The sequence below is a fragment of the Corvus moneduloides genome, chromosome 16 (assembly GCF_009650955.1).
Source record: "Corvus moneduloides isolate bCorMon1 chromosome 16, bCorMon1.pri, whole genome shotgun sequence".
NCBI lineage: Eukaryota > Metazoa > Chordata > Aves > Passeriformes > Corvidae > Corvus > Corvus moneduloides.
Genome location: NC_045491.1, coordinates 6,569,015 through 6,596,487, shown reverse-complemented (window position 1 = coordinate 6,596,487; position 27,473 = coordinate 6,569,015). Strand labels below are relative to the sequence as shown.

At 41.9% G+C, this 27,473-nt stretch overlaps 1 protein-coding gene across 7 annotated transcripts in view; it reads right to left on the bottom strand.

The window, feature by feature from the left end:
* The window catches only part of SDK1 (sidekick cell adhesion molecule 1), a 388,222-nt gene that overhangs the window by 106,042 nt on the left and 254,707 nt on the right, over positions 1–27,473 (bottom strand). For all 7 annotated transcript variants that reach the window (XM_032125651.1, XM_032125653.1, XM_032125655.1 and 4 more), the window contains 5 exons: positions 20,248–20,384; positions 13,489–13,636; positions 12,524–12,664; positions 8,905–9,086; positions 1,245–1,360 (listed from right to left, as the gene is read on the bottom strand). In XM_032125651.1, the coding sequence (XP_031981542.1) occupies positions 1,245–1,360; positions 8,905–9,086; positions 12,524–12,664; positions 13,489–13,636; positions 20,248–20,384 (724 nt within the window). The remainder of the gene's footprint in view (positions 1–1,244; positions 1,361–8,904; positions 9,087–12,523; positions 12,665–13,488; positions 13,637–20,247; positions 20,385–27,473) is intronic.

Genomic DNA, 27,473 nt, shown 5'->3' with positions numbered 1-27,473 from the left:
GTGTACTGCAGTCCACTGAACCCCAAAAGTGCTTTTATTCTCCAGAGTTTGAACAGAAGCCAAGTACTTTTTCTGTGCTGGGGTTTCAGGGTATTGTACTGCAGACCTGTCAGTCACTGAGCCTTGAGAACTGATTCTATTTCTGCCAGAAGCAGACACACATCTGCATGTATTTAGTTCTTTAGCAGTGGGATTCTCAAACCACTGCTGGTCTTTATGAGAACTACATTGGTTTGGGCAGAAATACCAAAATTCCCATGCATATCTCTGTCTGTCTCAGTTTCCCTGTCAATTTGGGACATTCCTAGAGAAGGATCAAGTCTTCTGAAACAGCTCAAGTCCATATACAATCCCTTAATTCACAACTTGTCTTCTAAACTACAGCATCCTCCTCAAACCACTCCATGTCCCTTCACCCAACACTCAAACCAACCTCGCTCCTCCCTGCTCATAAACCACACTTGTCTTCCCTTTTGTTGCTCTGAGACTCCTGCAAGATTTCTCTTTGTTCTCTCCATGGAAGTTTTTAAACCCTTCATTTATTATGCCCTGACCACTGAACCACTGATGGAGGCTCTGTTAAGCAGGAACAAACCACCCCACCCAGTTCCTCAGCAAACACTCCGCCGGTCAGAGGCTCTGTTAAGCACTCTCTGCTCTGTGCATTGTAACAGGTATTGCCTGATTAATAAATTCTACATTCTCATATCTCCCAGATCATCACAGTGGGAAAGTCAAGGCAAATATTTAGTGTGATGCCTTGGCTCCCAGTGAAATGAATGGTGATTCTGCATTAGCATAAACAGAAACCTCAAGGTTGGTTTTCAGTGCCACAATGACATGTCTCCTGTGGTGACTTTCCAAACTGACATGGAATTGCTTTCTGGCTTTGGAAACTCTCCAGGAAAATGACAAAGGTATAAGGACTTCTAGGCTATGACACATTCTCTTTTCAGAACTTACATAAATTGCAAATATTGGAATCAGAGAATGGTTTGGGTTGGAAGAGACCTTGAAGATCACCCAGTTCCAACCTCTGCCATGTCCTGCAAGGACACCTTCTACTATCCCAGGTTGCTCCAAGCCCTGTGAGGATCAACAATTGCTCACTTTTCTCTTCATTTTACCCATGTAAGATACTCCTGGGAGCACAGAGTCACTTTGGAGATTCAGAGATTATCAGAATGAAATTCTGGTTTATACCAGGACTGTTAAGGCAGACGTTATCTGAAGTCTCTACTCACCTTGTACCCTTGGTTGATGCCGTTGATGAACTGCTGGGGTGGAGGGTTCCAGAGGAACTGGATGGTTGTGGAATTCACGGCTTCGACCTGCACGTTCTGAGGTGGAGCTGTGGGCACTGCTCCCAGGCAGCAGAGAGGGAACAAGATAAAACAGAGTGGATAGGGAATGAGGGGAAAAAAGAGAAAAATGAACACAGAACCAATGAGTGTCACTCACAAGTCACAGAGTAATAACAACCTTGAGAGAAGGATGCACTTCCCCTGGAACAGCAGTGATTTGGAAAGCTGGGTAATTGGGTTAATTTCTCATCTTGTATTGGAGACTCCTTCAAGGGGAGGAGAAGAAATGGTTTCTGCAGCTTAATATCCTGCAGAGGAGTTTCTCAGAAAGACTTGAGGCAGAAGCCAGATCAGGAGAGGTGAGCACAGCTCTTTCAGTCATCCCTGAGTGCACCAAGAATGAACAGTTTCTGAGAGAAATTTCTCGAGTCCTTTAATGCTGCTCAATTCCCCAGATCAGACAGGAAAACACAGAGTTTGCACAATTAAGGTTCTAATTGTGAATTATAATCTGGCAACAGCATCTGTTTATTATTTACTACTGCTTAAAGAATTAGGACCAGTCATATCACATACAATGAAGATTTTTCTTGGGAATTGGGAGATGTTCTCATTTTATCTTGATATGATATACATTCATGTATATTGAATTGATTATATATATATCCTGAGCCAATACATCCTCTAATCTACTAAAAGTTGCATAAACATTTTATGCCAAGGATTTAATTAGACAGACGTTTTCTCAATACAAAAGAAAGCAAGGAGCATAAAGGCATGCTGCCTTCAAACAACCAAAAATAGCACTTAAATATTTCACCTTTTAATAAAATGTCTCATTCCGAGCAATTTCTTCAACTTACTGCTTTAAGATGCCATTTCTATAATTCTCAGAGAAAAGAATATTAATGGACAGGTCTATTTTTTTCTGAAATTATCAAACTTATAGTAATTTTAAGAAGAAAACTGCTATCTGAGTACAAAAAAATGGACTAAGACACTTGAAATCCTATAAAATAAGCTTAATAACGCTTCAAAAATATCACTATTGACAGCCATGTGCATTTGTATGCTATGAAAGAGGAACTATCCACAAGTGGTTTTGAAGCCTGGAAGGCTTTGCTCCTTCTGCTTCCAAGGGAAAATTTCTACCGAAGCCCAATGATCTGTGCTTCTAAGGAGTATCCACAATTCCCACTGAGAAATGGTGGTTTCCTCCACACTTTTCAAAAACAGGGCAGAAACTTCTAAAGTTTCAAACTACTTTTCGGGAGATGAGTCTTTGCGTGGAAAAGAAATGATGAAAAGAAGTTCAAAAAGGCAAAGCTGCCCCTTTTCCCACCACAAGTTATAATTTGTTTGGAAGAGACATAAATGGGCATTATTCTTAACTGGTGCACACACTACAGTAAGACAGGACAGTGCACACTTATCAGAGACATGCACAGCCCAGAAATACCAGCACAGAAAAATGGAGAAATCCTCAAGGCTGTCAGGTTTGAAATGACAAGAACATCCACTCCCATGCCCTCTCTGTCACTAAAATTCCCTGAAGATTCTGCCATGGCTCCACAACTTCCCTCTGCACACTTTTTTAACCTCAGTAGCTGTGTATTAGTCAGAACTTTCTTGCCCTAATTTAAAACTTGATGTCACAATTTATGAACTATGCATAATTATTGAGTTCTGGAAGCAGAGTTTATCTGATAGTACTCTAAATTTTCATTAGAATCCAGGTCCTACTTCCTGCCATGTATCATAATTCCCTGTGCGCTTTTAGAAGGTTCTACTATTATCTGAATGACCTGTAGACATCATAAAGTTTTTGTAGTTAAGAGATTCACCAAATCATCCTGAGATACAGTCATAAATATTAAAGTCACTCTACAGTCATAATGAGTTGCTTTGGCTACAGTCCCCCACTAAATGCATTTTTGCTTATTCACGTTCTTGATGAAACTGTTTATGAGCCACAAGATATATTTGAATCTACTTTTGTGTTCAATACCTCGTATAATTAATGGTTAAATGCATAAAATTTTTTAGAAGACAAAATTCTTACTTTCCTGCATATTTGCATATTCAGATATTGTAACTGCCAGAGATTTGTTACTGCAGAAGAAAATTGTATTACAGATCTTCATGTTACTTTGTTATCAGAAAGTCACCAGGATATCACTGAGATTCATCTCCTCCTGTCAGGAAGGCTAAATCAGCTGAGCATCATCAAGCTCCAAGTTTTCATTTGTGGTCCTCACAGTCCTCAAAAAAGCTCAGGCAAACACTTGAGGATAGGTTTACTACAGTTTTAGGAATGTGGATAACCAAATGCCTTAGTTATTTTTTTTAAAAAGGGAAATATATTTTGTTCTTTAGGAGATAATTTCCTGAAACAAGAATATATGGTCATAGCAGAGCAAGTACCTGCTGCAATATGAAAAATGGTAAAAATTAAGAACAGAAAGTATAAAACCTTCAGAACGTTGAAAATCATGAAAATCACAATTCCTCCTTGGATATCTTTATTGAAAAATCAACATCTGAATGTCAATTAATACATTTAAAAGATGGAAAGAACATTGTCCATCTGATACGCATAAGCTTAATTATACTGCAGAAGGCATAATGTAATATATTTTTATAATTTTCATCAGTAAAATATTGGCATTATAATCTCAAATTTACTTCAAAGTGCCAGTATAAAATTCTCCTTTTATGTCCTGATATTAAAGACTTCCTTGGGTATCTGAGCAGTTCTGCATTTAAAAAAGAAAAGAAGTTTGAAGGAAGCTAAATCAGAATTGACCTTCTGGTCACTTCAAAACTCAAATACTTTTCCAAGATCATGGAGAGTAACTTACTGAAGCTGTGGCTGTCTGCACAAAGGATTTTCTAATTTAGTGGTAGATCTATGTCCTCTTCCTACAAATTTGTTGTCAAGCTGTACAGAAGCTGCCAATGTCAAACAGGTGTTTCAAGAGTAATCCCCAAGTATTTACACTCTCAGCTTTTAAACCTGTACTTCATCATGTTTGCAAGTATTCCAAAGCCATCTCACAGTGGAGATCCATCTGGGAGCCATCTCAGAGCTGCAGATCAAATTGGTCAGACACAACCAACTGTTACTTTCCTCCCGATAAAGTTCATGCGGTTGGAAATCTACGGAGAGCTCAGCCCCTGGGACTGTGGGTTAATGTACAGCATTCCAAGTAGAAAAGGTCATGGAAGCACTCTAGATAAAAACCATTAAAAGGGTTTCACTGACAGGATAATTGAGAGGGGAGAAGGCACTGAGGTTAAGCATGTGTACATGTAATTATTCTGTCTCTAGCCATGTGCAAACAGCTTGTAAATCCCACGGAGTTCCTGATGGCCAGACTCCTGCTCCTAAATATAGATCTTCAACACAGGCTTGGAAAAAAGGCTCCTCTGGAGCTCCTCACCTTCGAGGTGGCAGATTGCCTGTGGAACTGCAGGTTTTCCTCTAGGTGAGGATTTGGTTGTTCCTTTAATGCACCAGCTTGAGGTGCTGAGCTGCACATCCCGTGGGAGCGGTGGGGATGTGGAGGTTTGTAATTCCTCCTCTGAAGCCTCTTCCCTCTGCTCCCAGCTGGTGTTCTGGGCCGTGCTCTGAACAGCAGTGGGTGCGTAGGAAAAGTGGTCTCTGTAACTCTACACATCTGAAAATCTGAATTCTGAAATTCAGCAGTGTGAGGTTTGGCACTGACTGATGAGTTCGGCTTCTTGTGGCTGGGAAACGCCTCCTTCCTTTCTTGCATGTCTCTTACACAGACAAGATTTCATTTCTTTATTAGGAACTGGGGGCCAGGGGCCTCACTGAGACAACTGCTAATTTCACCACCTTGTGAAATCACTTAAAAACAAGATAAAAGCAGTAGATGGCAAATGGCATCTAAGCAAGACCAAACCCCAGCCACTACAACCCCAATCTGCTCCTGCACAGGAGCAGATGGGCCCAAAAGAGTCACGGGTGCTCCAAGGCTATTGGGAGGTTCCCCAAAGGAGGTAAACAAGGATCTTTAAGATATTTTTGCCAAGAAAGCCCAAGGGAAAACTAAGGAAAATATCTTTTCACAGAGATAAAACTGAATGGTTGCAGAGGACACTCTGCAATCAGGGATTCAATTTTCAAGATTTTCTCCTACATAAAGCAGGAAGCTTTCAGTTAACTGGGTTTCCTCTGGCTCTTCCACCTCAGTTATATAAATTTCTCTGATTCATCTCTTATTGCCTGAGGAAAAATCTGCTTTAGACCTGGCTAAACACACTCCTCTTGCTTTATCCTTCTCTCCATGTCATCAAGACTCACTAGTCTGGTGACTGTCCCACTCTTTTACTCAGGAAGGGCTTTTGCTCAGACATTCCTGGGCTGGCAAGGTGTCCATGCATGGCAGAGAAGGGAAAACAAAACAAAGTTAAACCACATGTTGAGATCTGTGAACTTTAGGACATAAGACTGGCTTTTAGGATATGCATCAAAAGAAAGACACGGCATTAAAAGCAGAAACAGAAGTGGGGTAATGTCACTGAAGAGGCTAATGGAAGCAATGCCTCTATTTGAAATCTTGCCCTGCCTAAATCTAAGGTATGGGTGGGAGTTTTTCAAAGAGAGAGAGATGTTCAGAATTATTCACAGTGGTGAGATAAAAGGGACAGAACCCAAAGTAAGGGTGGAAGCTGCTGCTTTATCAAATCAACCTGCAGAAAAAGGTAAACATACCCAACAGTAGAGAGGAGAGACAATATTTTCACCACATAAAGATGTTTATAGCTTCACAAAGCTATTCTTACACGAAAAGGTAATGGGAAACTTCAGGTTTTCATATGGCAATGAGAAGTCCTGCAGGACACTGTTTAAATAAGTAAAATTGCCCTATGCAGAAGGCTGGCACAAATCCCTGTGAAAAGTAACATCAAAGCAAGGAACAGCTGGAGGAACTCTGATGAAGAAAGACCTATGTATACAGAGCATCAAAGGATCAGGCTGAATATCCCTCTGAAAAGACTTTCAAGATTTTAGAGACAGTCAACCTGTCTGACCCCTGTGCTGGGATGTTCAGTGCTCTGCCAGTAAGTCTTTCTGACATTTTATCTCACTGACATTATGCACCAGTTTCCTCCAAGTTCAGATCCCTCAGCACCTTGTGAGCTTGGCTGCATTCTGGAAGTTGGTGATTTTTGAGGAGCTTGGAGCCGCTGATTAGTTTTCAGTGGCTAAAGCAATGCCAGAGGACTAATAAGGGATTAATAGACTAGCTCCTGGTATAAATCCACAGCTTATATGGCCAGTCAATATTCCCTATGACAAAGGTGCCAATATGCTGATGTGCTCCTGCCAATGGGTTGATCTGCTCCCCAGGTTCATTTCCTCCCAGGGTCTGGCTGCACAGCACACTTGATTAGTATGAGGTGTTGCAGGTATTTTTCATCTGCAGACAGACAGGTTCTTGCCAGCCCAGCTCACATCATTTAATGCATGTCAGAGCAGAGGCAGTGGTGGTGTGGTAGTAGGAGAAGGGGATGGATGGGAGTGTGTCTTTGACATTTATCTCTGCTCATATTAAAATCAGAATATGATTTACAAGGCAGTTTTACACATGGCTTTTTCTTACTCCTGCTGGTTTGGTTTAGGAAGAACATTCTGGAGCAAGAACCAATCACTGGATTTTCCTGTCTTTTCCCAACTACAATAAACATAAAGGAGCAGGGATTTGGACAGTAGCACATTACATATGGAGACTGAATATTAAACCAGTTTCAAAATTTTATTTATACCAGTCTCCCTGTTCATTTCTAAATGTAAAAAGGCTTCAAACTCTTTTTAAAACAGGACATATGCCTTTGGTGAACCCAGCAAGGTTCATTAGGAGGTGGCAGCATCCACGAAGTAGTTATTAACAGCTATTAGCAAATACCAATATGAAATAAATCAGAAATATCCAGTTTTTCTTCCACGTCTACCCAGCATTGAGGAATTACATGAAGCCAAAGAGGCCATTGCAGGTTGGCCTGCAGTCTAAACACTCCTGCTGATTAACATGAATGCAGGACTGACTACACCTAATTTATAACAGAGGATTTATACCCTTATAAATGACAACAGACAGCCAATCAATAAAGGATGATAATAACTGCACATAATATCAAGGGAAATTATAGTCAATTATAGGGTTTAAGAAAAAAGAGTGTGAACTCCAAACCTGGGCCTTAATAGATGGAAGGTTAAGGTGCTATGATAGCTTAAAATGTGCAAATAAACAAGGTAATGAATTACAAGCATAATCACAAAAGGGATTCAAATTCTGTGTGCAAACCAATTCTCTGCAGAGCTTGGGTCTTTAGTGGGATAGAAAGCATTAATCCTGGCTGCAAGGAGAAGACTTCAAGAAAAACATTTCAAGGTCTGCTATAAATACTTCTAGAATGAGCTTGAGTGTGCCTAGACTCCTCTAAACTATGAGACTTTACATGCCCTAAGACAAAATATAGATAGTTCTTTCTCTAGCTGTTGTGGTTAATTAGTGTTGCATATGAACAATCTTTTCTTAAAGATCTCCCTACACCTCAAACTGTATCTAATCATGTTATAACATACTCCTAGTAGCAATTAACAAACAACTACATCTTCTTCACTGATTGAAAATTAACTGATGCACTGTAAATCAACAAGTTTTTAAAACAGTGTAATTGTTTCATGACCAATGAAATAGAGTCCATGCACTGTCCAGCGCTCAGCATCCAGCACAACCCTGCAATTATGGGAATATATGGAAGCCTGAAGGACCTGGCACTTAATTATCCTGCAGATTTTTATACCAATCTAGAGGTGTAAACATGCCTTACACCGGTTGTAAAAAGTAATTACATATCCTTTTGTTGGTGTAATTTACACTCTTCTTAAAGCACTTAGAAAAGTGTGGAGGAGCTGTAGCATAAAAATCTGGGCTTTAAAGATCATTTTATCTTCCCCTTTGCAAGTATCTGCACCCTTCCTGAAACGCCTCAGAACACTTTCTGCACAGGTTGTATTTCTCTCCCTACGCTCTCCTTACAATTTATTCCGTATTTCTAAAACAAGGTATCTGTGATTATCAGAGCTAATGCAGCTGGTTCACTCTGTCTCCTATATTGCATATGCAGCATCTTGCATGCCTTGGCCACGATAAAACCAATTCTCTGCCATATTTTCTCTAACTCTCCTGGCAGAGTAACCTCAGCCCTCGGCTGTCACAGGTCCCATAAATCCATTCTTCAGGACCCCAGCTCTCACCAGCATTTCCATTTATTCCCTCTGCTGCAGCTGACTCTGACCTGCAAGTGTGGCAACACATCATCACGAGGGTCAACAAAAACAGATAATTTTTGACTTCACTCCCAGCTTTTTCTACAGCAGAGATAGAGCAGAGACTCAGCTCTGCTCAGGCATTTGAAATTTGCAGGTGCTTCCTGCTCCAAGCTGTCTATCAAATTTGACTGAAGTGACCATTCATTTCCCAAGTTCTAAGGGGGGGCTGCCAGGCAGCACACCCCCTAAGGAAACTGTGGGATGATAGAGGAGATCCTGGTCAGATTTGCTCACCTCCCTGCAGTGTGTACTCTGTCACGGGCCTGCTGAAGGCTCCCAGCCCAGCTCCGTTGTAAGATGCCACCTGGATTTCATACTGGGTCCAAATGATCAGGTCTTTCACTAAGCAGTAGTTGATTTCTGCACTGGTGATGTTCTTGTACTGGTACTCTCCTGGGAGGCCAGCCAGGCGATACCTACCATATGGGGAGAAAAATTAGCTGGTTAATTAGATGGTATCAATTAGAGAAAATATCCTGACTGGCAAAATAGCTTCCTTTGTGGAAAGGCAATATGCAAAGTTTAACAGCAGAATTTTACCAAGAATAATGGAATATAATCAGGAGGAACATAGCAACTCCTGATAAGACCATATCATGTTTGACTGCTATAGTATTTATAATCTGATCTCACTGAGATTACAGGCTCAGGGCTAAACAAAACGGGTATTTTATCCCGTCTTATGGTTGCAGAAAAATTACAGCTTTTTAAATGTGGCTTGTCTAGTAAAAGCTGTGATTTAGTACAAAAAAAAAAGCCCAGATGTGATTTTTATCAGAGTGCTGCTGTAAATCAGCCTGAGAAATGGTTTTTTTCCTTCACTTCTGAAATCTGAAAAGGAAGAGCTCAGAGGGCTCTGGCCTCCTGGAATCTCAGCCATTGGCACCCCTGGCTTCCACCAGAATAATTAAAATAAGGATAGAATACTTAGATGAGACTGAAGGGTTGGGTAAGCACTGGAATTTCAGGAGAAGGGCTGTGTCAAATACAGATGGGTGGTAAACATCCTGAAACTCTTTCTGCTGAGACATGAGAAGTTGAAACACCGAACGTGTTTTCCCATGTAAAAACTGTATTCCAGAAAACAGAGCCCCTTTGATGTGTCTCTTCAGGCCAACAAACTACAGAGAAGAACTAAATTATAGAAAACAAACAAACCTTGCAAATCTGTGAATGTGAATAATAGTGTTTGCTTTCCTTCCTTTAGCAAAGTGGTACAGTGGATGCTCACAATATGCTAATGCACAAAAAATCAGAAACACAGAGGCCAAATAGGGGACACAAGGCATTACTATTCCATGGAAAAGACAAATATGGAAACATTTGTATTTTTATTCACCACACCACTTTTATACACTCTTAGCCATCCTTTGCTTCACTGAAATCACCAAAAGTTTATTGACACAGAACAATTTCATTGACATCTTACAGAGACATTTTTAAATTCATCAAAGTTAAATTGGTGCAAGGTTTATGACTAGACAACTTCATGTGTTTCAGCTAGAGATTTTTGTTCTAAAGTCTTCCTATAATGAGATCAGTTCTTAATCACTGACAACGCCTCTATTTTCTGCTGCTCGCCTGACCATCCTTTAGCTCACTTAATATCTGTAATGCTACACTGGTGTGATTCCATTTATGAAATATAAATGGAAATAAAGAAATACCAGCCCTCAGCTGAGTTTATTGAATTTCTTGCTCTCCCGTTCTCTCTCTCACCTCCTGGGCAGGGTGTGTGCTCCCCAGCAAGTCAGTTCTTATTGCAGCAATGTTTTGCCTCCTGCCCAGCAGACAAGGTGTCTGTGCTCCTGTGATTTAATCTGTTATGCTGTTAGCATGGCAGACCCCTAAATGCAATACTGGCAGTGAGAAAAAGGGCAGAGGAAGGAGGCCGGTTCAGAAATGTCATGTCTTCATGATTTTTCTCACCATGGACTTTGATGTATACTCCACACGACTTGTGCAGTGCACCTTCACTTTTAAAGATCAGGTGTTCCATCAATTTAGCATCTTGCATGTCTTGAGCTGTGGGTCTCTGGGATGCCTGGTGCTTTTCACTCTGCTACAGCCTGATTCTGCAGAAGTCAGTGCAGGGACACTGTTCTTCAGTGCATATTGCTGTGACCACACAATTCAACTTGGAAGAACAGCCTGGTTTATTACCTGGGACAGTTGTGCTTTTATGTGATAATCTTAAATTCCTCTTGAATAAATGGTTTCTCTGCTCTTTTGTCAAGAAAAAGCAGGTAGGCACCAAAAATATTCACAGATTGAACATAATGAATATGATCAGCATTAAAGTGGAAAGAGACGTTACATCAAGGTCAATTATGCAGATAAATACTGTAAAAGTACCAAAGTTACACGTTATTGGAAATGCTGTATGGAGAACACAGCACAAACTGCCAGAAGTAGGAGGCTATGGGGCTGCTTTTTAAAGGACTTGATGCTGAGACTGGGAAAGACTCACTGGGAATACCTAAGGGACTAATCCTACCACTGGGGAGACCAGCTTGAAAGGAAGAAGTGTATAAACCCTGTGCAGATGGGTACCCAAGGCACACTACAAGGTTCTCTCTACAGGCAGAAGTTAAAACACCTTTCCTCACTGATGGCTGGCACAGCTCTCAAATGGAGCCCAGCCCTCAAACCTTGCACCAACAGCCCTTGCACGAGGGGCTCACCTCTGCTAACAGGCTCTGCGCAGGGGACAGGGACATGAACAGACTCAACTCTGCCTGCAGACAGAGGGAACTTTCCAGGGCTATTTTGGGAGCTCACCAACACTGTTAACATGACAAAAGCCTTTCCATCCATGCCAGCAAAAGTAGGAGCACAGCATGAACAGGATGTTGGCATTTAAACTGCAGCATTTAGTTCTCTTTCACAGATCTGGAGGACACTGCATTAAAAATGCCAGCAGCCTGCCCACAGGAGGCTGTAACCATCACTTGGAAATATGGCAGTGGCTGGGAGTTTCCCACAAAAACTCTAATTTAGGTAATGTCTCCTTCACTAGAGGTGTGGCCCTAGCTGGCTGCTAGCACTGCAGGGTATGGAGGATGCCAGATGAGCAGTAAGCTGTAGTGGAATTGGGTAGGAGTGAATACTGAGTCCCAAAAAATTACCTAAGGGAAATGCTCTGCAAAGTCTCTCAAGTGTGGTAACACCCTTTCCAACACAACGAATCCTGTGTGAGCAGCCAAACTGGGTGTATGCAGGATTCCCAGTTACCTGCCTGAATGTGCTTCTCATTAATAAATACAGACAGGGCTGAAAGGCTCTTTCTCAACTGACTGATTTTCAAAACCAAACCAAGGTCTGCCATGACACATCCGACCTGTCATTCCCTCTCTCCATTTTGTCTGGCACAAAACTGAAGTTTATTGATTCTTTTGTTGCTCCTCTATAGGCAGGAGCCCTGTTGTGTCTTTGATAAATTTAATTAACCTTTCAAGCAGGGAGCTGAGCTTGTAATAAGCAAATATACATCTGCATAGTCTGCACTGTGCCGGCTTCCCACATGAAGACTTGCATTACTCAGTGCTTCACTTCCCCTTGGAAATGGAATAAAAGGATGTTGTGAGTCTCCACAGGGAGCTGGTCCTTTGGAGCTGCTGATGCAGCCCCCACACTCTCTAGGCCAGAATTTAAGTGGCTGCACCCTTGTGACCCCTTGAAGAGTCGTCATGTTCTCATATGTAACAAATCAGGGCAGCCTCAGCGTTTGCAAACAATAACTAATATCTTCAATTCAATTAGAGATAGCTTTTATTACACTCTGACACCATTTGAACTCCCTTGGGCACATCTGGACCTACCTCTGGGCTTTCCAGGTTAGGAAAGGACTTACCTTAGGATGTAGCCATGAAGAACTCCATTGTGCTCACTCTCAGGAGGAGGCTGCCACTGGACCATGATGGACTGATTGGTTCTCCCACTGGCCACGATATTTTTAGGGGGAGCACTGGGGGGCTCCTCAGGTAGCATCAACCTAAGTACAAAAGAATGTGATGGACATGGGTGTTGAAAGAAATCATAAATAACAGTCTATTTCCTGTATCCACTCCAAGTGAACCACTTTCTTTTATCACAGTCTGATGACTAGAAAGAAATATAATGCTGATCAAACTGCTGAAGACATGCATGAAATAGTTACAACAAATCAACATAATAGGAAATCAGTTAAGCAAGCAACAAGACAGACAGCTGAGGTAACCCTATTCTCTCAGAATCACCCAGGCTGCTACAACTCTTTAAAAAGATTACAAGCCTGAATGAGTAAGAGCTCAGGTCCAGTGTCTGTGACTCCTTCCAAATTGTTTCTTTCAGCTCTTTCAATATTTTTCATATCAAACTCACACATTTTGAAAAAGCCATTTAGAGTTCAGCTGTTCTGCAATTCAAGCTCGCAGCAAGCTTTGGTTCACAGAAGAAGGGGGATGCATTTGAAACTAAATATGATGAAGCCATCCTTCTCTGTCACATCTGGGTGAATTCCAGAAGTGGCATTGCCATGACAGGGTAAGGGCTGTACTCCTGCCTGGGCTAACTACTGGGGCTTAGCACAAGAGCAAAATATCATTTCCAAGATTCTGCTCAACTGATACTCTGGAAGTATGAGGACACCTCTCCCATGAAGTGCTGATCTCCTGCATCCCCCAAATGCCATCATCCCCACTCTCCAGAGGCCTGGGAAATGGTAACTTCTCCATCTCCCAAAAACTGTGCAAATGATTATTTGATTCCTTCATTCACAAACAGCATTTTTTCCCTCCCGAGGGTGCTGTCCCTTTAGCACACAGATACTGTCATTACCTGCTGGTCTCAGTGCTGTACCGGCCCTTTCCCACCTGGTTCACAGCACACACCCTGAACTGGTAGGTCCTGGCTGGAGTGAGGCCACTCACAGTGACACCAGTCATCTTCGGGTCAAGGTTGGAGAGGTGAACCTTCCAGGGAGAATCTGGTGGAAAAATTTGCATGGGAAAAAGGAAAAAAGATGAAAGTGCTTGTCAAAAGCCCTGCAGAAGTGAGAAAACGCCTCTGACTGCTCAGAGCTCTTTGTGCTTGCTTCCCTCAGAGGAACTTTGGGAAGAAGTTTCTTTTCAGCAGAAGAAACCTTCCTGTCAGCCCACACGGCTATGCAGATTGCACGTTTGTCTACTGGAAAGTGATGCTGCACATGTCATGGCATAATAAATAAAAACTATATTCATTAACATTTTAATAAAAGAGGAAACAAGCATGATAAAGACAGATGGGCTATGTATTTCACAACCCATCTGTTTGGCAGGCCATCACACCACCACACCCATGAGTGGCTCTGGTGGAAGGATTCTAATGAAATTCACAGTCAGTTTGGAATATCTTCCTAGCCAGCTTGTAAGCAGGTGTAGAAGCGTGACTGTCTCTGCCAAATCAGCCCTTTGCTGCAAGACCTGAGAAAGCTTCTGCTGCTGATTCTACATGTCTGCAGCTTTTTTTTTTTCCTTGTGATAGTATTCAGCATGGAATCTAATTGCCCTAGGAAGATTCCCTGGTAGAAAGAGCCCTGGCAGCACTCTAAACCCCTCGCCGTCAGTTCACATTCTTGCCATACCGAGCTCCTCTGATGGCCAAATTACATTTACAAGTTTTCAAAGAGGTCAGAAATGAAACATGTTGAAAATTAAATATTCTGACTTCTTCTCTGCATAGCCTGGTGTCACACTTTCTCCCTGAAGTCATGACTGAAATAGTCAGGGAGAGGTGACATTTGGTCTGTGTTGCAACACTACAGCAGTGGAATCAGCCAATTTGAAGATTTGCTCAGTTTTTAAATAATACCAGCTGTTTTCATGCTCCCTGCTCAAAATTACTAACACTTCTGGAAATTGCCGAGGAGCTCACTGTAGATTTTGGCAATGTTATCTGTGCATGTTGCTCATCAGAAGTGCATCGTGGCTCCTGGCAGGTCACCTCAACGTCTGCCTGAAAATGAAGATGAGATGTCCCAAATGTGGAAGGCTGCTAAACTTCACACCAAGACAAAAGCACTCATTTTGTGCTTTTCTGGCAGATTCCTTAGCAAGTTTAAGTCCTCAAGGGTGTGATGCCAGTTGGGCTATAAACACTGCATCTTCAAATTACTCCAAACGTATTTATTCCAGTAAGGGCCTTGCCAGAATAAAGTCTTTTTTAACAGGAAAACTGACACAGCAGAATACTAGGAATGCTGGAGAGGGACATTTGCACAGCAGGCAAGGTCTGTCCTTGCCAATTGTTGATTTACCAACAGCCACTCTGGCTGCAAGATCTTGATGCCAATTTATCTTAGCTGAACACTGAATTTCTTTTAGAGAGCCTTTAGAGGAAGCACACCTGTGCCATCTAGAAAAGCGTTGCTTAGGAGTTTTTTGCACCCTAGTTCCTTCTGAATTTTCACAGGCTTCCCTCGAGACTTCCCCAACAGCCTTGTTATGGCCAGAGTGCACAGAAACAAATCAAGGAAAGCTGAAGTTAAGGTGTGGCTGACCTCATGCACTGCCTGAAGGAACTTCCTGGGGAAAATGGAAGAGCAGACACCAAGAGGGGAGTGAAATACCCTTGTATGAGCTACTTGGGCAGTGGTCCGTTTCCTAGAGCATTTCGTTTGTTTACTGCCAGTGTAAACACCACCCGAGAGTGCTTAACCCAAGCAGCTCAATGTAGTGAGCAGTTTGATTCAACAACAGGCCCTATTAATCTCCTCAGCACCTTGGGGCTTTGCTCTGTTTATATGCTGCATCTGTAGAATACTTTATTAATTCTTTTTCCTCTCCTGGTGGAAGATAAAAGATCTGGCAGGAAGAGAGATTAAACTGGAAACTAATATAAACGAAGCCTATTCATCTCCTGGGCACTCTGATTCAGAGAGGAGGGCGGTTTGGGGAGCATTTGCTCACTCCTGGAGCACTGGATACACCAAGTGTGCAGAGTATCTTTAAAATTTAAATGTCAAGTCTTTTTTTCTCATAATCAATAAACAAAACACTTCAAAAACCAGATCTCCCTCTTTAGATACACACAACCAACCCCAGGATTGTGCAGCAGCTCGTTTCACTGTGGAGAAGAGTGATTCTGACAAGGGAAACATGCCATAAAATTTTCAACACTGACTCTCCTCTCCTCTCCTCCAGGGATGGCTGTCATTCACCTGTCCCAGGAAGCCTGGAGAATCTCCATGGTGACAAAAGACTTGCCAGGTCAAACTATTAAATAAGCCCCTGTTAGACTGAACAGACTCTGCTAATCCTTCATGTAACTTAAGCTGCCCAGAACATACTCTGGGCTCCGCTGCTCTTCCCCCGTAATTGCCACTGTCTGAACAACTTCCATGTTGAGCTGTCTGTCGTCTTACAAATATTGGGCATTCTGAATTAACTCTGATTGCCTCTCCAAGTTAATTTATCGGAAATGAAGAATCTCACAGGCTGTTCTCTGGTTTACAATGTCATTTTGGGGTTTTAGAAATTACTTTTCTTTTCTGTCATGAATTTTTGGATGCGCTTGTGATGCGTTCAATAACTCTGGTTATGTGCCAAGAGGCATTTCTTCTCTATTTCCCTGTCTACCCTACAGTTCATGCATTAATTGCAAATTCCCCAAAAATCATTTCTAATTTGATATTACTGATTAGATCTACTTCAGAAAGCTGATTTTTGCAAGTTTGGAGCACATTTCCATCTCGGTCCTTCTCCAGGGGGTTTTGCATAGATGGCAGCATAGGAATTTGCTGTAGTGTTGGAATTCACTGAATTCATCTCCCAAACCTTTGTAGCAATATGATACTGCAAAAGGTCCAAATGAAAGCTAAATGGTTCATCCTTTGTTTGGTAGGACTTAAACAAGGTCTACCAGTGGCCGGAGAAAAAGTATCTTTTAACATTATCGTATCTAGATCTGAGTCACAATCATAATGAGAAATGCAGTTCTACTTTGATTTTTGCAAAGATTTATCAATGAGTTCAATATTTGCCATTTAAACATCCCTACCAAATTCAGGATGACAATTCATAGGTTTTAGTTAAGCATGTAGAGATGCTTTCCACAGGAGCTTTTATTATCTCCTCATTGGCACAATGTAATGAATTTGAGTTATATCATTACCTTACACAGCACAGATATCCCAGAATACAATAAAACAAAAATGGGCTTTTATCTTAATTGTCCTCAGCAGAATTCTATAAGTCTTAATTCATTTCTTCAGTTAAAAGACTATTCAGAATATTTTTTGATTAATTCCTTCAGTCTAAACCTCTTTGGAATAAAATAAGCATATCCCCTCCTAACTCCATGAAGACACTTCATTGGAATTCCGAGGTAAATTGCAATGGGGCTAAACAGGTCATGAAACATCCAAAATTATATTAGTACAAATGACAGCAATGCATGGTGCTACTTATTTGAAAATCCTATTTCAAATCAAGGTTCAAATTCTTGGCTCTGTGTGGGCAGGAATACTTAATGACTGTGTTTCCTTGGAACTGTGTTTTTCAAATTAGATTATAAATTTGCCCCCAAATGTTTAAGGCCATATGTTTCAAGTCACCCACAGACACAGTCTACTGCGAATACTTGTAATTTGAGAATTATTGCATTGTGCCAAATACATTAATATTAAAAATTAGGTAGCTAGAGTCGTTCATATTCTCAGCAATTTATGTGCATGATCTGCCACTCTTTTTTTCCCCTCTAATTAAAATAAGGGGTTTGTATCTCTTTTCTGAATTGATATTAATGAAAAGGAGTTCTAATCCATGCCAGGTGGAGTGACACGCCTACCTCTAATGCAGCTGGTAATTAAACCCCTGAAATTTATACTGGTTCTTTTGAACCCTCTTCAGTTATTTCTCTGCAACAGATGCTGTTGTGTATTCATTTATGGTACGTGCTTCAAAACCTACCATGGATGCTAAAGCTGTCAGAGTTATCCCAAACAAAACACCTAAAAAAGCAATAAAACAAGGCTACGTTTCAGCACCTGAAACACTCAAACTCCAAACACTCAAACTCCACAGAACTAAGAACAAAATCTTCCGTGCAGCTTTGCTAACTGGAAAACAAATCATAATTCTGATGTCCTTCCTCCACCTTCACATGTGTGAAAGCAAAGGGGGATTGGGATGGGAGGCACATTGCTCTGCTGTGACAGTGACAGAGCTCGTGGAGGGTGTTCCCTGTCTCCCTGACAGTCGCTCCTTCTGCAGCACACAACCCAAACAGAAATTGTCTTTGAAAAGCAAAGAGTTTCTGCACAGTCATATGAGACCAAGCTTCAACTACACAACGTCAAACATCAGCTTTGTTCACAAGCAGTTCTTGCGATGCTCGGGAACAAAGGGAAGGTTTCCAGAGGAGTGGGAGGTCTGGAGAAGCTAAATATTAACCACACACCACTGAGATCAAAATGACTCTGCAAAACAAACAGTTCAGGAAAATAAAAACCAAACCAAGCCAGTGACAGTGTGCAGGTGTTACAGTCAGTGTTCCAAACCAAAGTCACTGTTGACACTGCCATACTCTTCTGTATATATGGAATAAGAGAGCACAGCAACAGTGGAATATCCAAGGGCTCAGATTCCTCTCTGTCCTACTTCTGTGGGCAACCGTGAGACATTGCACATAAAAGCAAAGTAAATAAAGACAAAAATTTCAAGGACAGCAAGACCTGGAATATATCTGGGAGTTGAGATGCTCAATTCACAGCAAACCTAGTCTGTGTTTGGCTTCTGCAGCTTTGAGCTGCTTCAGAACACAGACCTGTGCTTTGGGACAATGAGACCCTCTCAGTGGCAGGTTGCAATGACATCAGCCAAAATTATTTGATCTATCACACAGTGAGCAGTGCTTCACAGGATCCTGTGGTGTTTCAGGCACTGTTTGCATGCTTTCCAAAGAACTATTGTTGATTTTGGCTGAGCCTTCATCAAATTTCAGTGAATTAATTCTAAAATGATGGCACATCTACCCCATTCCTATACAACTGCAAAGCATCCTTGGTAGAAAGGACTTGAAGGACTTCCAAACTTCTCCATGACACAAGAAAGATGATGGAATGAGATGATCTCTAAGGTCCCTTCCAACTGAAACAATTCCATGATTCTCCTGGCACTGAATAAACTGCCCCTTCTTTTAGGGATTCGTCCCAATCGATGCAGCCCACTGCAGGACACAAGTGCACATATTCTGCTACCTCTGTGCAAATACAGCTCTAGGACTTTTGCATCATGTTCCCAGGCTGGGAATTCACTGTCATCAGCAAAGCCACTGGGAGACAAGGAGCAGAAGGGTAACATCCTTGGGCAAGAGAACAGGGAAGGATAAGTGTAAAGGCAGTTACCAGCCCGTAGTTATGGGAGGGAAGGAGAGAAGAGGAAAAATCAAAAGGAAGGTGGGGGAGGAGTACGAGTGCAGGATCATGGATTTTCTTATTCATTTGTTACAAAAATATCAGGAGTCTTTACTTGAAAAGAACTATTTCAAGGACAGCAGTCCTGTGCATGACTTTAGATTTCTGCTAGGATTAGAAACTTGCACTTTGCTTAACAGTTTTTAAGATCATTGGTTCTGGGACCCCCACATCAGAGAAGTTATACACTCCAGCCTGCAAAGCAAAAGCCTTGTATGTGATCTGAAGCCCAAGTTTCCTCCCAAGCTCTTTGTGCGACAAAACAAACTGCTGCTCTCCAGATAATCAGAAATCAGAACTGTTTCACATTCAGTTATGCAGTGACTAATTTCCACATGTCACAAAAAGTGATGCTCTTAATTTTTTCATCAAGAATCAATTGTTCAGCTTGGATTTCCAGCTCCTAGGGTGATAGAGATTAGAAAGTATTGCCAAGGTGACCGATTTCCATATAACCTCATCTTTCCATCAACTCCTAAAGAAGCATTAGTAATGTCCCCGAATAACCTTGCAGACTGAGAGCCATGGAGGAGCCTGTGCACAGCATGACAAAATGGTGGGAAGTGGCAATCCCCAATGCCCAGGTTTGTAACCCATGAAGTCAGACATTTGGATTTCACTCAAGCATCCTCAACCACCTACCTAGAGGAAAGATGTAAAATGATAATCTACAGAAAGCAAAGAAAATATATGAGCCCACAGCGAGGTAAGACAGCAGGTCCTCTTGACATCCAAGTTTGTTCCTTTGTCAGACCCTCAGTTCCTTGAATTATCACCCTGCCTGCATCTTTTAGGTGAAACTGGGGCTCTGAATGCACTGAGAAATCCATGAAACTGGAGAAAAAGGCAACCATGGGAAGGAACAAACTGACTACTGCTGTTTCACTGAGGAATGACCTGTTGCACCTCAAGTCTGGCTGGCAACACTAGAGGTGAAACTAAGTCTTTCCTGTAAAATAATCCCTCCATCTCAGTCTTCTTTGTCTTTTCACTCTTTTAGTGTGCAAACAGCTGTGTGTAAAACCCCTTTGTGCAGGCTGGCTCACATTTAGAAAACTGCAGCAGCATGTTGTAGCAGCTCTGGTGAGAGGTGAGTCTGAAGGAGTAATTAAGAACAACATGAAGCTAAGATGTATTTGACTTACTGTTCTCAGAGAGCTCCACCACATAGTAGAGCACAGGGCTGTTGCCATCGAAGGGGCGCACCCAGGAGAGCATCACGCTGCGGCTGTAGGAGGAATTTAGGGTGGCCACGAGGTTCTGAGGGGAGTGAGGCAGCTCACTGTGGAGGAAAAGGGAAAGGGAGAAAAGAAAAAAACAGCACAGAAATATTAATCCACATTTCATTCAGCTACAGAGTCTTACAGGCAGTTAAAGGCAGATGACATCAGCCCCGTGTGATGATGGATATAAAACCACCGGCAGCGATTGTACAATTAAATAAATGAAAGACATCTCGGAATTCTTCACAATTTTATCTTATCGGGGGGAATATAAAAATTATGCTGAAAGTCCCAAGGCTGATGCTTAGAATAGCTAATGGACATGTTGCTAAATGTGGAAAAAAGCCAATTTTCATCCTGTTTTTGACTGAGTTGGTCAATAAATTTCCTCTCTTACTTTTTCTCCCTTCTTACAACGATGCCCTACAATGTGACAGCAGTGATACGTACAAGCAGTAAAACACATGGGAGATATGATTTAACGTGGAATTTTTCATACTCAAGGAAGCAGAAGACATTGACACTATCCACACAGAGCTACTAATCAAAATTACCATATGTATTCTTAGACTAAAAGAACAGCTTGATTTACTCACAGATTCAGGCTTATCCTGTCATGGGTAGAATCCTTCCTCCCTATAATAAGGATTTTTTTAGAAGCACCCAACCAGAAAATGTAGTAAAAATGCCTGCAGAAACCCCATGGAAATACAAAATGAAACATTTCAAATACAAAAATAAAACAGCAGCTCAATTAAAATGTGTAATTTCTCCACATAAAGGAAATTTGTGGAAAAACATTTCATTTGTACCCATTGGCTGAAAGTGGGAGCTGCATGGTGAAGTGAGAACACTAAATTCTGCTGCAACCGTTAAATGCTGATGTGTTTTAAGAGATAAAAGCCCTTCAACATTATACTTGAGCATGATTTCTGCTACTTGTCATCCTGGTTCCTAAGGAAGATGAGAATTTTGGAGTGAAAGAAAAGCAAGGAGGGCCAGATTTACCCATTCAATCTGCCCTCCTCCCCAGGAAGGCTGAGGGTGACCCTTCCACAGCTCAGGCCAGAGCAGAAAGCCATGAGGGCACTCACATGCTTAAATTAAAAATGCAGTAATTCCTGGTTCTGATGTATTTTGCCACTGAAGGCTCAGAGTTATTTAAAAACTGCAACTCCTCAGCCACTCACAAAAGTAAATACAGGGTCTGGCTCCAAGCCAGAACAATAAATATGTCCTGGATTTCTGTTTCTACTGGAAGATTGAGGAACATATGGAGAGCCAGACAATAGTTTTATTATTTTTCTGTTAAAGCCATGAATGCTTTTGTTTACGCGTTTCTGATGGATACACACAATGGAGTTAGCACCAAAAAAAAATATATATTGCTGGAAGAGCCAAAGAGTGGCAAGAAAAATACACAGCTAATGAGGCACCAGAAACAGAAGGCACTTCCCTACCCACCTCTCTCCAGGCAAGAGGGGTTGATATTTCCTAAGGCTAAACCTGAGACTCAAAGCCTTGTCTCGTCTCATTTGACTTTAAATGCATAACCAAATTAGCAGCACAGTGACCCCAGGCTCCTTCTGTAGTGAACATGGAATGACACCTCAGGGTGTGATTCAGATCTCAACTTCATTAAATCGCTTGCTTGAGATGCCTTGATGGTGAGGAGTTTAAGTTGACCGTTCCCACCCCTATCTGGGCATGCACTGACAACTCAGACATGGCCACTTTTGGGCTAAAACAAACATCAGGCACAGCAAGGAGCATGTGTGGGCCCAAAGGGAGCAGATTTTGAACACAGCACTGTGAAATTTTGGACAAACACGTTTAGGGAAGAGGGGGACCTGTAAACAAAGCAGGAGGGCAGCTGCCCTGCGAGACACAGTGTGGCTGTCATTGTAAAGTGTGGGCATGTAAGATATGGCCATTTACCCAGGGACTACAGGAGTGTGCTGCTTAATTCTGAATGAAACATTAAATTATAATAAACATTAAACCTCCACCACAATTTATCATTATGTCCTAGGCAAGCTGGTTGGAAAAGTTTTTGTGATTAAGCTGGCAAAGGTAATTACTGAAGGGAAGAGTGAAACGTCTTGTTGCTACATGGCTCACAGAAGTCCCAGTCCCCACTTCATTTATCACCAGTCCCTGTGGGGAAGAGCTCAGAGAGGGGCTGTGGCTCCAGCTCCTTCTGGAGGATGATGGTCCCAGAGGCAGCAATGTGGGAGGAATGGCTGAGGGGGAGCTCACAGCAGATTATCCCCATGTAACTGCTTTTCTGGGCAGCAAAGGAGCACTCCTGGTATACATTACAGATATTTTCAAGGTGTGCATTTACTGCCCTTGACCTCCCATACATTAGAAGGGCTCAATTAACAGCTCACTTGAAGACAGAGACTACACAGCTAAGAAAGACTTAAAAAGCTCAGTCTCTTTTTCCAAGTGCGCAAGACTCAGAAGACTTTTGAAGAAGAGGGGACATCCCCTTCTCCCTGTTTTTTAACAGACAAACTGAGTTAAAACCTGGGGTTTTGTTTGCTTAGGATTTGGGTTTAGCTGATTATTCTCTCCGATTGACAACGACAATCTACAGCAGTACAAAGGAAATGGGCACTTTCTGCTCAGAGATTGAGCAGCGTGAGCTGCTGCCTCCATCCAGGACACCACAAATATCCCAGCCTTTACCCAAACGTGTCCACGCTGAACAGCAACAGATGGTGCTCACAGATTTAGACCCCTCGAGGCAGACAGAAGTGGTGCCTAAGGAACACACCTGGACAGAAGTAAATATTTAAAGCTACAAAGACATTTCAGCTCAGGATTGTGCCTCTCTTGTTGGAGTATACAGAAGCAGAGATTAATAAGTGGTAATTTCCACTTCAGCAAGCACTTAGGCTTTGTCTCCTTCTCATTTGCTACCACATACCCTGTGGAAGGAATGATAAATGAGACCTGTACCACCATCATGAATATTCACATTCCCCAAAGAGATCATTGTTTCTATTTTTCCTTTAAGAGGATTACTTTTCCTTGCTTCTAACACCCAAAAAATTATTACAGAGAATTCTAATTTCAACCCTTTCTCAGAGTGAGGAGGACCTCAGAGTAGAACTGGGCAGCTTCTGATGCTGGATGAGGTTTAGGACAGTAATACCCAGAGCACTGAACAGTCCTTGACCAGACACTGCAAGTGCAATTCCAGCTTTATTATCTTTCTTTTGTTCATTAAAGCCCCAACAGGAAATACATGGAAGTTTTTCAATATAGTGTTTTAAAACCTCACTCTTCTAATGCTGAAGAGTTGCACGGAGGCAAGTTTTCCATAACTTATTTTGTGTGATAGCAAAATATGTCCATGGACACTTTAAAATCTGTAATTGATAGATAAGCTCAGGGTTAATGGCATTGCCACCAAGGTGACCTGAGGGAACTCTGACAAAGCAATTAAAATAGTGCATTTGCAGGAAAAGAACATGAAGTCGTTGTGACAATCTGGGAGAGAAATATTAGCCAGTTGCAGATGATACATGCTCAAAACAGAAACCCTAATGTTTTGAGTCAGCTCATCACTGCCAGAGGGCAGCTGAAAAATTCACTCAGCAAACACACAGTGTTTTATAAAATTAGCTAAAAGCAGACTATTTGCTGAGGAAAATAAATCAGACATGGTTTGGAGAGACTTCTGAGAAAAATGGTCCAACAGCAGGTAATTAGAGAGACTGTGACTGAAGAGGGGATTACTAAAAAGGCACAGGAGATTAAACAAGTTTTCTTGTCAGTTTATGAAAAGCCCTGCTCCTATTTCATAAACGATTCCCTCAGTCAGGTCCAGCAGGCAGGGTCTGCTCGGGAGCAGGTCGTTCATCTGCCGCAGCCGATAACGGCACCGGGCTGAGGCAGGGAGGGAACGCGGCACTCAGCCCCGATGGCTCTGCTTGGAAAAGTTTATAATGGTTTAAATTAACAAACGTGGCAACTGTTGCTCAGGACTTTGCAGTTTCTCTTGCAGAAGAATCCTCTCCAATTTATAAACATTGGAAGAATTCGTGTGAGGCAGCCCTGAGTTTTGAGGCTCTTTGTCTCTCGCAGGCCTGTAACAAGGTGAATTTTTGGAATTAAAGGGTTGCCACGTTCCAGAGTGCAGAGATTTATTTCCCATTTCAATTTGCTCAGATCTAGAGATGCCTTGGGAAAGGGGTTTGAATTTTATGCTTTCTTTTTGCTGAAAACACCTACATTCTTGCTATACCTTCAATGACAAACACACACAATGGTATTTATTTCCGAGTGCATTTCTGGGCAATATTTCTCCTTTGAGTATCAAGCGCACTCAGACTCAGCAGTGAACCTTGCTTCTTGGATGACATCTCAATAGAGAGCTTGGAAAAATAAATAGAAGCCTTCTTTCCAGCGAGGAAGGAATAATTTATTTTCAAGTTTGACATTCTTCCTGTTTTCACTCCCTGCAGAAAGGAGAAGAGATGGGCTATGGGAACCAAGGGATGTGGGATCTGTATCAAGTTGTGTTTGTAATGGGACGTCATTTTTATCTCTTACCCTGCATTGGTCATACTGATTTTAATTTTAGCAATAATTTTTTAATGGGATATATTGGGAAGAAATTGGAAGAAGCAGCAATTATAAATACTCCAGTAAAAAGGGTATCCAAATTCATGTATAGATGGCTGACAAAGGCAATACTGTGCATTCCTGGCAACCCACTGGGGTTTTTTATAAGTGGTTAGCTCCCCTCTCCTGCTTTTGAAGAAGACAGAACAATAATAGTTCTTTCTCTGATGAAAGGGAACAGAAAGAAGATGAACTTGCTGCCAGGAATAAATTGCCTATTTTTGTATTACATTGTCCTTCCCATATTTTTGCATAGAAAAAGAGCCTAAAAGATTTTACTATATGTTGTGACATAACAGAGGCTTGTACAGGGCTTTGATTTTCCAACAATGCAGCATTACCATACTTTCCAGTCACATTCATACAACAAAGAGATCCTCTAGCACGGGCTGCAGACGGGCTGATATTGAGCAGTGGGTATCCTCAGGCACAGACAGTGGTAATTCTGCATATTTTATACATCCTGAGAATCCTCAGGATACTTTGAGCCGGAATCAGCACAGTTTCCCATCAGGTGAGTGATACATGGTGATAACTCAGCTTATGCAGCTTCAGGAACAGGCTTTTTTCCATTTGTATGTATTTCAGGGTGGTTTTTACAGGACTATAAAAGTAAGCTAAATGAAGCTGGGATGTTTCATGACATTCAACTACTTTCAGGATCAAACCCTAAGACTTGGAGGGATGCAAGAGAAGCGGGGGGCTCCTCACCAAATGTTTCTGATATGCAGTTGAGAAACTCTGCTAGGAGAAAAGCAAAGTCAGTGTAAAATTAAAATCTATTTCTTGCAGAATAGAAACATCACTCGCAAATGTTTTACCTCGTGCAAATCAAATCAAGTGATGTACATGAAGAATAAACACATTTAGAAGGAAGACAAATGAATGGAGTATCTTGACTAGCAATTACTTTCTGCGCCCAAGTACCATCAGTGCAAAACTGATGAGCAAGGTAACCTTTGTCTGCACTTTAGCAAGTTCTTCATTAGTTTTCTGGCTTTCCTTTGCAAATATTTTATTTCTTTTTTCATGCTGAGGAAGATGATCCGTCCTGCCTGCAGCACCAATGTATCTGTGCTGTGCTGTCAGTGCAGGTTCTGCCAGCAAGGAGCATCACCTTTCTCCCCAAGCCTGGCTTCCAGCAAGGGGAGGCAAAGGAAGAGAAAGTTTTCTTTCTTTCTTTCCAGAGATTAGAAAACTGGACCACTCAGAGATTAAATAACTGAAGGTCACCCTGAAGGTCAACGGTTTTCAACTGAATCAGTTTGAAAAGAAATCAGTAACAAACTTATTTGTGCCTTTGGAAATTCCTCTTGTCGGGCACAGAGGTAGAGGAGGAGCATGCTGGTTCCTGGGGGGAAAAAGGTGGGGAGACAATTGGAGTTGTCAGGCAAGGCTTTTTGGGCTACAATATTATCCATTGGTGACTGCTCCAGTCTGTAATTGGTTGAGAGGCCTCCTTTGAACATTTGTCTGACATTAGTGCTACTCAAGGCACTGAAGTGTAAGTGCTCATCGATGGGAACGTGCATGCCCTGTTTGTTAATGCTCTGCACAAGGGAATCATTGGGGAGAACAGGGAATGTTACAGATCTGTCATTCCTATACAAGCTGGAATTTAAGCTTTACTTCAGACGTTTCCTTTCCACATATTTTCTTCTTCATTTCACTCCTGTTGTATCATGTATCTCTCTTCCTCATGGATCTGTGCTGCTGAGCCAAACGATAATGATGAAAGTTGCAAGGAAATGCAATGTTCTCTGGCAGTATTGCACTACCTGCAGCCCTGCTTTGAAAAGAAATGTCACAACTCAAGGTATTATTGAATGACTTATCAGTTACTCAACTCCTCTGAAAGAGTGGGTCTGATAGATTTCTTTAATTCCTCCAGGAAAAACAGGTGATGGGCGATCAGCAATAGAACATCAGAGGAAGCAGAGATGCAGGATTAAGAGCCAGCGCATGGGGAGCCAGCCAGCACAGCTGGAACAGCTGGGGTGCCTCAGCAGTGCACGCAGGATGAGCCTCTCCCAACCAGCTTCTAGCCCAGATTTTATGGACCACGGAAGAAGCTCCTCAGTGGTCAGTGGGGAACTGCAAGTAAATCCATCCCCTGTGCTGTACTGGGCTGCACAGGGCAGCTTTTGCTGTTCAGCATTAGGAAACCATCCTGCTGCTGAAGTGTTTAGCACATATTTATAGCTTTGTTTCAAAGTCCAAGCTTTAACATTCTTTTCAGTCTACTCCATGATTTTCTGCCCTCCATTCAAAAACCGCCTCAGAGAACAGTGAGCGTGGTTATGCAGCAGCAATATATTCTGAATTGTCTTCTGCTCTTGGATTCCAACCAGCAGTAAAATGCACTCCGGGAGGAGAGCTGAGGAGTGCTTAATTAGAAAAAGAATGTATGACTGCTCTTGGAAAATGGGCATCTGATGGAGCCTTGGCACTGTCAGAATAATACAGTATCAAACAGCCCTCTACATAGCAAATCTCAGAGGTGAACTCAT